At 52.2% G+C, this 14,889-nt stretch overlaps 1 protein-coding gene across 2 annotated transcripts in view; it reads left to right on the plus strand.

Annotated features, from left to right (window-relative positions):
- The window catches only part of TOX2 (TOX high mobility group box family member 2), a 136,525-nt gene that overhangs the window by 48,808 nt on the left and 72,828 nt on the right, over positions 1–14,889 (plus strand). For both annotated transcript variants that reach the window (XM_020281841.2, XM_076011136.1), the window contains exon 2: positions 4,214–4,279. In XM_020281841.2, the coding sequence (XP_020137430.2) occupies positions 4,214–4,279 (66 nt within the window). The remainder of the gene's footprint in view (positions 1–4,213; positions 4,280–14,889) is intronic.

The following is a 14,889-nucleotide window of genomic DNA, read 5'->3' on the forward strand; positions in this document are numbered from 1 at the left end:
ATGTGTTTGCGCTCATGTTTATGTGAGTTGCATTTGCACAGTTGCAGATTCGGGGGATGGCTATGCACACCCAGGCCTACCCTCCCTCCCCACGCATGCATGCTGTGGGTATCGTGCTGTGGGTCGTGTAAAAGGTCTACACTGTGTGCACACTCGAGCTTGTGCCGTGTGCACGTTGGTTTGCGTTACCCATGGGTGTGGTCCATGTACGACTAAGTGCCGTCTTGAGTGCCGTGTCGTGTGTGACATGAGTGCACACAAATGTGGGTGTGTGGTACGTGTGTGTCCCCACACTCGTGTCCCCGGCTTGAGTCACATACCTGTGTGTTCACCGTCAGCGCCCACAGCGCGGTGGGGGAGGATGTGGCGTGTTTGATCTCGTCTGTGCACACGTGGGGGAGGAGGTCGCCCTGCTGTGTCTGAGGGCAGAGGTGACGACCTTTCCCCATGGCTCTCAGGTTTGTTCCCCCAGAAAGGGTCCCAAACGAGGAGGGGCTGGGGGGTGAGCCCAGGCCTTGCTGCCCTGGAGGCCAAGCCAGGGGAAGGTGGGGAGCCTTCAAGGTCCCCTTCCCTCTTCTTTCTCCCCTTCCAAGGGCCCTGACCTGGGGGAGCCCTGCCGGGGGCGGGGGGCAGAGAACAGGCCCCCGTCTGCCTCTGCTGTCTTAGCCCCTGGTCCCGACGCCGGCACTCTCCCGGGCACCCTGCAAGGCGTCCAGGGGTAACTGAGGTGACTCAGGCTCTGCCCTGGGAACCTTCTCGAGCCCTCTTTGAAAGCCGGAAGCAAGTTTTGCTGTGGGATGTGGCAGCTCTTTCTTAGATGCTGGTTGAATAAACGAGTGGATGAATAAGACAGGCTCCGGTGACCTCCTGGGAGTCCACTGCCCCGCCCCTGCCCTGCCTACCCCGACACACACACTAGATCCAGCGTCTCTGCCCGCCTTCCCCAGTGCCGTCCCCTCTGCTCACGGCTGACGCCTCCCTCTCCTGAACCTGCACGCTCACTCACCACGCACCTGCTCCGTGCCAGGCCCGGGGCTAATTGCTGATGGAGTGGGATCTAGAAAAGCCTTGGTCCCTGCTGTCAAGGAATTTGTAGCCCAGTGGGAGGGCCAAACCAGGGAAAATCAAACAAATGACTCTTAAAGTCTAGTTTCTCCCCAACCGTGTGATCACGGGCAACTACTTACCGTCTCTCTGTTTCCTTGATTTTAAACAGGGAAAAGAATACTTTCTTCGTTGGTTCATTGTGAGGATTAAATGAGATCTTTTATGGAAAGCATTGTGCTCGGAGCCAATATATTCATTCGCCAAATAGTTATAGATTGCCTGCTAGGCACGAAGCAGATGGTGGCCCTGCCTCTGTGGCAGCTCTGTTCCAGCCCGCATTTAATACAGGGCGGCTGTTACAAAGGTTTTGTTGGACATCTTTTCCTCTGTCTCTTTCATGTATATTTCTACATTTTTAACTTATACCATACTGTTTGATTAATATTGCTTTATAAAGTGTTTCAAACACGTCATTCAACTTAATGGGCCCCTCTATTTCCAGTTGTTCTTTCTATTATTAATAGAATATACTTATATATTATATATGATTTTTAAAAAGTTTTGTTCTCATCAAAGTAATCAGTGACCATGGGGACACATCATGTGGCATCCAGGAGCTTTTGCTGGAAGCTCCCCTACCCTGCCCAGTTCGCTGCCAGCCTGTGCCAGGTGCTGGGGGGATCCAGAGGCAATGGGGACACAGTTCCAGCCTCTATGTTGGTCCCACTCTGGGACAGATGACAAATGTGCAGAAGACAGTCTGTGTTGTAAGAGGGACAGCCAGAGGAGATGAGAGCATGGCAGACCGCCGGGAGGAGGTGGCCTCTGGACAAGGCCTTGAAGCATGAGCTCTGGGTGCAGTGCGGTGCACAGGGCTCTGTACTGGGGGCAGTGCCCGAGCTCAAGGCACGGCACGGCCTTTTCTTTCGATAACCCCACAGTTGCCAAGGAACTTGCCCATCCCTGTGCTGGGAGCCTCTAGGGTGTAACCACCAACCCCACTGCCTACATGGGAAGACTGGCCTGCTGGGAGACAATCTGAATGTTGCAGTGCTGTTTTATTCATTCATTCATTCATTCATTGAACAAACATGTATTGAGTATCTACTCTGTGCCAGGCACGACTCTAGGAGCTTCAGAGGCATCGGTGTGCAGATAGACTAAGATCCCCAAACCCTGGGAGCCTCCATTTTACCATCAGCAATGAACATGGTAAATAAGTAAATTATAGAGAATGCTAGAAGGTCGAAGGAGCAGAGGGGCTTCGGAGCAAAGAACAGGGTAAACAGGGAAGGGCGGTCGGGGTGGTGGTGGGGTCTCGGCCCCCAGGGGTAGGGGGCTGGCGTCTGAGCCAGTTGCTGAGCACAGGGGTGGCTGGGGACTGACACCTTGCACGTGGTCGTAGGAGCAAGTGGGACTTTTTACAGCCTCCACAGGGGCCACTCGGTGATGTCTGTCCAAATCACAAATGCGCACACAGCTGGGCTCAGCAAATGACACAAATTAATGCTACAGATAAACTCGCACCCATGGTAAATTACAGATGAACACAAATATTTATGGGGCCAGCGTTGGAAGAGCAAAAGGCCAGAAACAACGCAACTGTCCATAATTCCATCCATATCTTGCAAAGTGGGGTACAGAAGAAAGAATTATATTCTGATGTAGAACATTTTCCAAGATGTGTTGCTAAGAGAAAAATAGGGTGCAAAATAGTGTGTCTCATATGTTGTCATTTGTGTGGAAGAAATGGCTATAAAATGTGTATACGTAGATAGTCTGTGAAAGGGTATAAAGAAGGTGCTAGAACAGTTGCCTCTGGGGAGGGACAATGGGTGGCTGGGAGGCGGGTGGTGTTGCTTTTTGTACTTTTGGAATTTTGAACCATGGGAATATATCTTCATGCATTAATGGTTCGATGACAATAAAATGGCGAGTGGCTGTTGGTGCCCCACCCGACCCCCTTCCCACCAGCGCAGACGTCTCCCATCTGCTCTGAGCACTGGCGGCACATGGCTGGCAGCTGGTACAGTTCCCAGGAGAGTTATCCTTGGCCAAATGGGGACCATCTTGCTCAGAGGTTATGCCTCCCATGTCCCCTAAGGGCAGCTCGCAGCCAGTGACTGAGTTACATGGGCTACAGGGGCCACCCCTTGCTTCATTCCGGAACTAACTGTGCAGCGCAGTTCATGCCCCAGAGCTCCCCACGGGATCAGGCTGATGGAGTCTGTAGCTGACACGACATCCCAGCCGCATCCGTTGCCCTGTCCCCCGTCCCTCCCACACGTACCGGTTATGCTTAAGGAGCCGTCCCTCAAAAATCACGCGCGTCTGAACCCTTGCCTCAGGCTCTGCTTCCAGGGAACCCAATCTAAGCCGCCTCGCTCAGGGGAAGGGAACCAGCTGGAATGGAGTGGAGCGCTCAACCATGCGGCATCCTGTGAATGGGGGGCACAGGCATCACCCCCGTTTGACAGAGGAGGGGCCTCAGGAGTGCGGACACCAGCTGAAGATCACACACAGGGCAAAGAGGGAGCCAGGGGCCCAGGGCCGACATCTCACCCTCTGCACCTGCTCTGTTGCAGGGAGATCGTCCCCACCCAGACTTGGCAGCTCCTCCGAGCACAGGACTGTAGTTCTGCACACACGCGGTTTCTCCCGCAGCCTTCACTGCCTGTGGCCAGGGGTGGCCTTGGGGCTAGGACGCAGTGCGTGAAGGGGCAAAGCCACAAAGCCCAGAGGGTATGTCTGGGGCAGGCTGTCATGACCCCAAGGCTCTGGAGATCTGGGCCTCTCCTGGCACATGGGATTCTAGCGTGAGCTGATCACTTGATGTCAGTTTGGCCAAAGGAAGTGTTTGCTTGCATACTTCCAGGGATGGGAAGCTCAGTACCTGACCAGGCAGTCTGCAGTGTCTTTGAAAAGTCTAGAGAGCAGACAGGTTTTCCTGCCTTCATTCTACGTGTCCTCAGGGCCACAGATTAGGGGCTGCTCCTTCCACCCGAGAGGGAGCCCTGCTGCAATGGGGCCTCTGGCGCCCTGGGCTTGGCTTCTGCAGCCCCACAGGCCCACACAGTCGGTCCCACGGCCTCCTCTGGCTGCCCCTCCTGGAGCCCTCCTGAGAACGTTTTAATCAGAGCTGCTTCTCCCTCTCTCTCTGTTCCAGTTTGACGGCGACAGTGCCTACGTGGGGATGAGTGACGGAAACCCAGAGCTCCTGCCAGCCAGCCAGGTGGGTGCGCTGTCCTGCCCTGCCGGCGGGGCCTCAGCCTGGGGCTGCTCCTGGGTGGAGCTGGGAGGGCGCAGAGTGGGGGAGCCCGGCCCGCCACTGTCCTCTGTCAGAACGATCAAGGGTATCAGTTGAGTCCCCTAAAAGGAAGAATCGATGTGGGACCACAGTGCTTTCTGTCCGTCAACTCCCAGGCTACTGTTGGCCTGACGTGGATGTCACTGAGAACTGGATGGAACCTTTCCCAGGCTTGGAGGGAGTTCCCGTGGCAGTGAGCCGGGTGCCCCGTGCCCCCGGCGCTGCCTGCCTCCTGCTGCCACACGGCGCGGAGGGGCGTGTTTGGTGTGGGTGAGTTCTCTCGCCCACCCGGCGCTGGCTAAGGCCCCTGCAGGGGTCGTGGACTGGGCACAAAGAGAGAGGAGCAGAGGCTCCCTGCAGGGGCCTTGGTGGTGGTGAAGGGGACTGAGTCACCCTGGGCAAGGCTGTCCCAACCCCAGTTCTGCCCTCGGGAGGGCACGGAAGCCAGCAGGAAGCAGATTTTCCACTGAGAGTCTGGTCTCTGCGAATTCACGTTTCTCTGGGCTGGGAGCATCCTCGCTATGGCCTGTGATGCCACGGAGGGCCCTCGCTGCAGGCTGAGCGGCCAGCAAGGGGCTTCCCTGCAGAACGTGACGCCGGGGAGGGTGCTCACAGTGGGCTGGGACTCTGCGGGGGGTCCTCACTGCAGACTGGGACCTCGGCCGTCGGGCTGGGGCAACAGAAGCCTATTAACTCACACACCTGTCCATGCCCCGTTCTGTGGCAGGTCTCGTGGGGGCCATAGATGAGTAAGACAGGGGCCTGTGGCTCTAGGGGACACTACCAGTGAGGAAGATACTGCAGTTCCAGGGGGACGTGGAAGCTCACTGGGGGGTGCTGCAGCCCCTCCCCTGCCACTGCAGGACTGCTCGTGCTGGGCCACCAGGCCACGCCCCTGCTCTGGCCCGGCCCCGTGTGAGCACCATGCAGCTGCTGCTGCACAGCTGCCTTTGTATGGCTTGGCATGTGCCAGCCCGAAGGACTGGCGGGCTAGACTCCAGGTCCTGGAAGTGGTCATTTTGGAAGACTCCACTGATGTGAATTAATTGTACATAATCCACTTGAAATGTGGTCGTTGCAGCAGACCAGAGCTTAACCCTGCCCGTCTCGTCTGAGCCTTTCACAGTGTTTAAATTGCAATTTGTTAACGTATTGAACCCTGGTTTCAGAGCCATACTGTGGTGATGTCACTTCTGGCTCAAAACTTGATGGAAAGTGTGGGCACTGTCTGACCTACAAATCCAAATGGGGTCCCCTCCCCACAATTCTCTGTCATGGCACCAGCTCATTTTAATTCATGGTGCTTATCACTCTTTGTGGTCATCTACTTGTCTGCCTGATGACTTAGTTAACATCTTATTTCCACCCTAGCCTGTGACCTCCAAGCAGGGAGGATCTGGTCTCTCTTGTTCACTGCTCTGTGTCCCCATGGAGCACAGTGTGTGGCACACAGAAAGCACAAATATTCAGTAAATATTTGTGTAATGAGTGAATGTGGCCTCTTCTCTTCTTTGAACTCTAGTTTCCCTGACAGTGGAACAAGGTGGTTGGACTTCCCAAGGATCCTTCTGAATCTTTCGTGGTATCACCCAGAGGGGCTTCCTAGCTCAGGAGTTTATGAAGACAGCAGTATTTCTGGAGATTAATTAGCTAAGTCTACTTGGTGGCATGAGCCAATCTTAACATGAGCAAATTTTGCAGTTGCAATCTAGACTTACTGTAATGTATCAGTTAGTTTTTGCTGCATAGCAAACCCCTTAAAACTCAGTGGCTTACAGCAACAAATATTTATCTATTTCTTGATTCCATGGGTTGGCACTTTGGCTGGGTTCAGCTGTTGGCTCTTCTGGTCTTGTGAAGATCATGTTAGTGGCAGCGATAAGTTGCCAGATCAGCTGTGGGCTGGTGGACGTGGGTGGGGGACTTGCTTCTGTTCTACATGGTCTCTTGTCTTCCAGCTAGTTCATGCTAGCATGTAGCTAGTTCATGCTAGCATATAGTTCATGCTAGCCTGAGGTTGTCACATGGTGGGAGAAAGTTTCCCAGAGCAGCAAGAGCAGTAGTTGCAGGACCTCTTGAGGGCTGGGTTTGAAACAGGAACATGACTACTTCCAGCATGTTCTCTTGGCCAAAGCCAGTCACAGGGCCACTGTAGATTCAAGGAATGGGGAAATAAATACCATCTCTTGATGGGAGATGCTGCAAAGCATTGTGGTCTTTTTATAAAGTACCACACATAGGAAACATACGGGATGTAGTTCATGCTGATTTTGCTGAATAATAACTTGGAATCTTCTGGGACTCTGTGGCTTGTTGGGACTCTACTGGCCTCTAGTCTTTCATGGCGAAAGTTCTGTGTATTTCCTTCCAGTCTTTTCCATGGACTGCTTGTTTGAACTCACACACACACACACACACACACACACACACACACGAACACCCTCTCGTGGTGTGTGGCCTGATCTATTGTCCTAATTACTGGATTAAGGGCTGACATACATGTAAGCAAAACAAAGGTCTCATAGCCAACGGAGGAATCAGAGGATAAACACTTCAAGTGGCATAAAATGTATTTTATAAACACGGTCAAATACAAAGTTCGCTCCTTTAGCAAATGTTCATGCACCTCTTACGTGCAAGGCTCTGGATATGCATGGGAAGCCATTCCTGGGAGCATTCGCTTCTAGAACGTCCAGTTTTACCATATTATATAGACCTATTCTTTAATGTAACACTTCCCCTGAAACACCATCTTCTTTACTTACAAATCTCAGCTGAGACAGGCTCCAACCAGGTGTGGATCAGCTGACTGAGTCCCTTCTTAAAAACTTTCAGACCAGCTCATCTGAGGCTTGAAGTTTCTTTTGCAAATGCAGGCTGCGTTGTTTTTTTGCAAGTCTCCGCAGAATTCCTGCATAGCTGCCTTCGCTTCTACACATTATCACTCCCTCTCCCTCCCTGACCTGTGTTTCTTTTGTGCCAGACATGCATGGGTGGCCTGAGAATGAGACAGGGTCTCCGGCAGGACTGCAGCCCCATTGGCAGCTTCAAGGGGTAGAGGGCCTGGAGCAGACCGGCTCTTCCCCCTGTTGCGAGCAGACCCTGTCCAGGAGTTACAGGAATTGATGTTTCCTGGTTATGTGACCCAGCAAAAGTCTCCTTCTTCCTGGGATGAGGTGAGGAGGAAAGGAAGTGGGCTTGGGACTTCGCAGACCTGGGTTCAAATTCCAGCTCTCCCAAGCCTCAGCAGGGGCCAGCTTCCCATCACGTGGGGTGTGGGGAGAAGTAAACGCGACGTGTGTTGTGGACTCTGCTGATGTCTCGCCTGGGTGTCACCCACTGTCTAGCTGCTGGCATTGTTGGCTGCTAACTCCTCACAGCCGCCCCTTCTCTGCAAAATTAGCCTCTGACAAATGGGAACTGTGAACTCGGGCAGGGGTGTGGGGGCGGTCTGGAAGCCTGTCCCCTCCTCTCAAGGGGTGGCCAACTCTGCAGCCCCCCGTGGGTCCCAGCTGGCTCCAGCCAGGCTCCAGCTGCGGCCGCACCCTGCCCCTGCCCTGTCCCCCACCCACCCCGGGGCCTCTCCCCGTCACTCTCTCAGGCATCGCCATGTCAGGCTCCGCTTCGGGGAAAATCTAAACTAAGAGTATGTAAAGCACCAGTGTCCGGGAAAACCGGCTGTGGCTTATTTTTCATTGTTTTTATTACCGTGAATAATGCTTTGGTCACACAAGACGAGTCTCCCGTCACCCCTGGTGCCCATTTCCAAGCTGCGCTGCGCCTTGGTAGGCACTGTTCCCTGGTGGGAACCCCCCAGTCATTGTCACCAACAAATGCACGTTTGTTCTTCCTGGGGCCTTGCAAATGTCACCTCCTCGTTACAGACCGCCTGGCTGCGGGCAGTGCTTTCCACTCGCATCGTGCTAAATACTGTTTCTGCCAAAGATCTCAGAATTTTTCCTGGGAGTTGTTGAAAGAACTTTGTGTGTGTGTGTGTGAGTGAGAGAGAGAGAGAGAAAGAGAGAGACAGACAGAGTGGGGGGAGATTGAGATCAAATGACGTGATCAGATTTGCAGCTTTAAAAGCCTCCAAAGGCAAGGGTGGGTACAGGGAGACCAAGGCGGAGGGTGTGGCAATGGGCCAGGTGCAGGACCATGTCGTCCTGTAGAGGCAGAAGATGTGGAAAGAAGTAGATGGGTCTGAGATGTGTTCTGGAAATAAAGTCAGTGGGTTTTGACAATGACGGGCACAGAGAGAGAGAGAAAAACAGATCAGTGAGGGGTGACTCCCAGGCTTCTAGCATGAGCCCATTTTCCAACGGAGTGGTACCATTTTTCTGAGTTGAGGAAGGCCCGGGGAGGTGCAGGCATGATGAGGTCTGACCTGGGTGTGTTGCATTTGAGATGCTCATCCGAGGGGAGATGTCCAAGTGGGTAGGTGGTTGCACAAGTCTGGAGCTCATGGGAAGAAATAAATTTGGAAATCCTCTCCCATGTGATAGTAAAGCCCTGGGAGTGAAGGAGGTTGGAGCAGAGAGAGGGGAGAGTGAGGAGAGCAGAGGACAAGTGACTCTGAAATATTGCGCTCTAGCATTTGCAGGGGAAGTAGAGCCGCAGTGGTGGGAGATGGAGGAGAACCTGGAGTCTTAGAAGCCAAGGGTGGAGGGTTTCAAGAAGGAGGGAGGGGGTCTGGGTGAAAATGATGTTGGATCCACAGCTCCTTAAAATGTATCAGAGAATAAATTTTAAGTAAATCAAAGATTTAAATGTACTCAAGAAAACCATAAAGACATCAGCGAAGTAGTCCTTAAGGTATACTTTACAACTTTGGAGCAGGGAAAGCATTTCTAGGATTCGAAGCATTAAGAGAAAAGACCTAAAAATTGGGCCATAAATTGACATAAAACTAAATTAACACGAATATAAAAATTGACATAAAACGAACATACAATTTTTGTATGGCCAAACCAGCATGAGTCAAGTCCAAAGACAAATGAGAAATTGGACAAGAATATTTTCAACTCATGCCATAGTTGAAGGACTAGTTACCTTAATATATAAAGAGTTACTAGAAATCAATTCAAAATCCTGGTAGAAAAATGGGGAAGGAGATATGAACCAAGAGTTTATAGAAAAGGAAATGTAAATGGATCTTAAATACATGAAAAGATGCTAAGAATAGTTCATAAGAGGAACAAATTAAAACTACTGTATTTCACCTTTCAGATTGATAAGAATCTGAAGGGGTTTTTTTTGGTTTTGTTTTGTTTTGTTTTGTTTTGTTTTGAGACAGAGTCTCACTCTGTTGCCCGTGACGTCAACCTAACTCACAGAAACCTCAAACTCCTCGGCTCAAGCAATCCTCCTGCCTCAGCCTCCCGAGTAGCTGGGACTACAGGCATGCGCCACCATGCCCAGCTAATTTTTTCTATATATTTTTAGTTGGCCAATTAATTTCTTTCTATTTTTAGTAGAGACGGAGTCTTGCTCTTACTCAGGCTGGTTTTGAACTCCTGACCTTGAGCGATCCTCCCGCCTCGGCCTCCCAGAGTGCTAGGATTACAGGCGTGAGCCACCGCTCCCGGCCAAAATCTGAAGGGCTGATGACACACTCTGTGGGAGTTCTTGTGGGGAAACAGGCACTGTTATGCATTGCTGTAGGGAGAGTAAATTGGTGTAACCCCTTTGGAGGGCAGATTGTCAACATCCATCAAAATTATAATGCATTTACCTTTAACCCAACAACTCTCCTTTTGGAAGTATCTCTTACAGATATATTGGCACATATGAGAAATGACATATTCAAGATTATTCATTTTGATATTGTTTATAACGGCAAAAGACTGGAACAACCCAAATGTCCAACAATATGGGGCAAGTTAAATAAAATATGTGCATCTATCAAATGGAATACCATGTGGCTCTAAAGAAAGAATGAGTCGAGACCAGCCTGGGCAACATAGTGACACCCTATCTTTACAAAAAATTTTAAAAAATTAACCAGGCATGGTGGCATTTGCCTCTATTTGAGGTGGGAGGATCTACTGAGCCCAGGAGTTTGAGGCTGCAGGGTACACTCCAGTCCAGGCAGCAGAGCAAAAGTCTATTCCAAAAAAAAAAAAAGAAGAAACTGAAATGATATAGAAGTTCTTTAGATACATCACTTACTAAAGAAAGCAAGCAAAATGTAAAACAGTAAATAGTATATAGTATGGTACCATTTACACACAAAAGGTAATAAGAATGTGTGTTTCTAGGTGCTTGTATTTGAATGGAATAACTCTGGAGGGTGTATGGAAACCGCTAACAGCGGCGTTTGTGCGATGGGTGTGCGGCTGCCACGCGTGCTATCACACCTGGGCAGGTGGTGGCCAGGAGTAGAAAAGAGACTTTTCACCGTATCTTTTTATACTTCGGGAGTTTTCAACCTTTGGGGATTTATTATAGCTTCCAAAAGTTGAATAAAATGTAAACAAGCAGCAGAGGGTCAATTAGGTGAGATGGGAGCTGAACCGGTGAAAGTGGGTTCCCCCGGACCTCAGGAAGGCACCGGTGTATCCCACGTGTAGGGCGCGTGCGGGTCCCGTGGGAGGACCGAGGAGGAGTGCGGGGGGAGGACACGCCAACGGTGCTTACAGGCGACACTGTGAGAAGCCCAGTCTAGCCGTGCAGGACAGGGGCAGGGCCACAGCTCAGTGCGGGGAGGACTGCACAGAAGGGACTTTCTGAAAACGACGAGAGCCTTTCGAATGATTAAGTGTCGACGACAGAGGCGTCCAGGAGACAGGGTGACGTTCAGGGCTCAGGAAAGGGACAGGTTGGTTGATGGTTTGGGTTTTCAGGGCAGGTGGGAAGGGTTGGGCTCTGCCCAGAGGTGGCGGCTCTGGCCTTAGCTGGGAGCGAGTGGGGACAGGGGAGAAAGGGAGTGTGGCTGGGAGCAGAGCCTGGCTGGGGATGGCGTGGCTGGGAGCAGAGCGTGGCTGCCCCTGCTGGCCTCTGTCTTCTCGGAGAGTTGGCGTTGGCGGCTGACTCAGGGCATGGGGCTTCTCGGGAGTGGGGGAAGCTTTGGGACATTGGCCGTGGAGCGCGGGAGAGTGAGCTCCGGCGCAGGGGCCGGGGGCAGACGGGTGGTGGGTAGTCAGGACAAGAGGTTTACTGGCAGCTAGACAAGAAGGACACTCAAAGCTTCCTTCTCAACAGAAAGACTGACGTGAAGGACCGGGGACTCTAAGCTGGGTGTGGAGAGAAGACGGGGCCGGGGGTTAGAGCCCAGGGAAGAGGAGTGCCACTGGGGAGCACTGGGCAGAGAGGACCCCTGGGTCGGAGTGGGCAGGGGGCCGGGGATTTCAAAGGTAAGTGGCTGGCATCTGCAGGTCCTGGCGTGCGTGGGGGGTGGGGAGCCAAGGATGCCGCGGGAGACGCTCCCAGGAGGTGAGGGGCTGGGAGCGGAGGGGCCCAGGGGGATGCCGGGGCGGGGGGTGGGAGAAGCAGAGCCCGAGCTGCAGGCTGGGAGCGTGGGCGCAGCATGAGGCACTGGATGGATGGGGCATGGGGAGGGAGGAGGTGCCAAGCCCACCTTCCCACCTGAGCTGGGGAGGAGGGGGCGTGAGGCCATGGGCAGCTCATGGGCAGAATTGGCAGGGAAGGCAGATTCTGGCTGAGGCCGAGGGTGAGTGTTCAGCGTGTTCTAAGATGAGGCTGGGAAATAGGGGACTTTGTTGTTCCCAGAGCCCCAGCCCCAGCGGCCCAGGAGCTGTTTGCAAAGGGAGAGACTCTGCACAGTAGGGCGTGAAGGTTCGGGGGGCTTACACTCGGGGGGCTCACTGGGGAGCCCTGGGGCCCCTGGAGTGTAGTGCGTACCCCCAAACATGCTCCTCCTGGAGCGTGAGCAGCCGCTGTGGCCCCTGCCCCCACACCCCTTAGCATCTGCCCCGATGTTCTAGCAGAACGTGTGGCTGGAGTGCAGCTGTCACATTAAAAAAGCCTCCGTCCCCATGCTGCAGTGCCTCTGTCCACACCTGGCACGCAGCTGACACACGAGAACTTTGAAGTCAGTGGCTCTCCCTCTCGGTTCAGCAGACACTGCCGTGGTTGCGGAGCAGCCTTCCTTCGTAGCCCCAAGGGTGCCTCGTCTGTTTCCTGCCACGTGGCTCAGGGGTAGACCTGGGGTGGGGAGGGGGCACAACCAGGAGGCTGGAAGACAGGCACCTGGGCAGCCCGGGGAGCGCAGCTGGCACCTGCAGTTCTGAGCACAGGTGGCCTGTGGCCTTGAAGTCCCAGCCTCCTTCCAGCAGGGGGCAGTGCAGAATGCCCAGAGTGGGAAAAAGAGCCCCAAGCTCTGAGTTCGAGGTTCTGCCCTGCTCCCACCCCTTCACCTATATTGGTGTCTCTCTGAGCCTCAGTTGCCTCATGTGAATAAAGTTAAGTTTTTCCCAACCCTCAATAATGATGATACGGATGATAATTAACGTTACTGTGCACTTGCTCCGGCTCAGGCGCTGGGGCTGAATGTTTTCCGTGGCTGGTCTCATCTCATCCCCACGTTAATTCTACCAGGTACGTGCTGTTGTTGTCCCCATTTTACAGATGCGGAAACTGCATCGCAGAGAGACAGAAGTGGTTGAGGCTTTCTGAAACCAACCAACAAAAACGCTCCCCAGTAAATGCATTTGGGAGGCAAGCGAGACCCTCCTGCCATTGTCGGGATCTAAGATTCTAAGCTTAGTAACTCAGGCCTCTGAGTTTGTGTACCTTGTAAAGGGCAAAGATGACAAGGCTTTTATTGCTTTAATTAAAACCTGGGTGAAGAGCTCGCGATTCATATTAAAATGAAATTGTGTTTCGCCCGCTGCGGTGCAGAGAAGGTAACAGCATGATTACTGCTAAGATTACAAACAATCAAAGAGAAAAGGCCTTTTGCGAGCATTTCCTATTAAAGCCACAAACATCACACTTTAAAAATAATTATGGCTGTGTTATCAGAACATGATTCATGAATTCTGAATATATATAGCGGGGCCCTTCAAGGAAACTGTTTCAAGACCATAGATTTTGTTCAAATCTGATGAAATTTAATATCATTTCACAGCTGGAGAATAAAATGCAAGGAAGGAAAAAAAAAAACCCATCCTATATATATGGAGAGAATTGAGTGTATGTCAGGCTGTGCTAATGAGCTCTCCGTTAGAGCCCTAAACACACGCTCAGAAAAAATGGACTAGCCTCCCTCGTTTTCATTGAGAGAAAACTGCCACGGAGGAGTCGGTACTTAGACCTCACCAATCTTCATTTTGCATCCCAGTGGCTACAAATCTTATTTTAAAGCTCTGGATTCCTGCCTGTGAGATGTTTAAGCATTTGCAGGCACAGACATGGAGGCATTAGGGGACGGGTTTGGGGGAAGGCCTTGGTCTGCATTTATTTGCGCCTGCCTCGTTAATGAAGATATTTGTCATACAATGCAGGGAATGTTTACAGCCTATAGTTTTGTTTCCTTCCAACTATTATGAGAGAAATTGAATCCCAGGAAACGTTCACTCTCTCTAAATGGGATGGAAACAATGATGATGATGTAGGAAGGGCTTGGGGGAGGGGAGAGCAGTGGAGTGGAAACGCAATTTCAAGGGTTTTCTTCCCCCACTCCCAGCTGCCTTGAACAGGGCATCCCCTGTAGGGCCCAGGTCTTTGCCGGGAGGGTCGGAGAACAAAGGTCTTACGTGTTTGTTCATCGATAACGTGTGAGCTCACCCGTGACCAAGAAGAAATGGGCCAGACGTGGGGACTTGTCCAGGATGGCACTAGGTCTTAGCTTCGGGAGGGCTAGGAGCCCGGGTCTGGCCCCTCTTCAGTCTCTGTCACTGTGTGCCCTCGATGGGCCACCTGTCCTCTGTGGGCCCTGGTTTTTGCATCTGGGGATGGATGGGGACTGGACGTGTATGTTGTCTGAGGAACCTTCCAGGTTGTATCTTATGGCCGAGGGACCCGCCTCCTCCACCCTCTGCCTGAGTGCCTAGGAGGGACAGCAGTCTGTCCGAAAGGCCCCAGGCTGACCTTCCCACCTGGCTGGGTCACGCCAATGCTGACGGGGCCCTGAGATGAGGCCGGTGGCTCTCTGGGCCAGGGTCAGCCCATAGGGCAGGACAGTAAGGACATGCTCTTGGCCGGTTGGGTTACAGAGGGAATGAGAAGGCAGGCAGACCTGTGCTCAAATGACCATCTTGGCACTTCATGGCTGGGGGAGCTTGGACAAGTTAACTGACTTTTCCGAGCTTCAATTATGTCTTTAGAAGTTCCCGAAGTGGTACGGAGAGAAGTGAATGAGATGCATTTATACTGGAAGTGCTCGCTCTAATGATTGCTCCTAGCAGCGGTAGTTAGCAAGAGGTGCCACGAAAGTACCCACTTTATAAGTGAAAAAGCCGACTTTCAGGAAGGCAAAATGAGCCTGAGCAAGAGCGAGACCCTGTCTCTACTATAAATAGAAAGAAATTAGCCAAACAACTAAAAATTTATAGAAAAAATTGGCTGGGCATGGT

The sequence above is a fragment of the Microcebus murinus genome, chromosome 16, assembly GCF_040939455.1.
Source record: "Microcebus murinus isolate Inina chromosome 16, M.murinus_Inina_mat1.0, whole genome shotgun sequence".
Classification (NCBI taxonomy): domain Eukaryota; kingdom Metazoa; phylum Chordata; class Mammalia; order Primates; family Cheirogaleidae; genus Microcebus; species Microcebus murinus.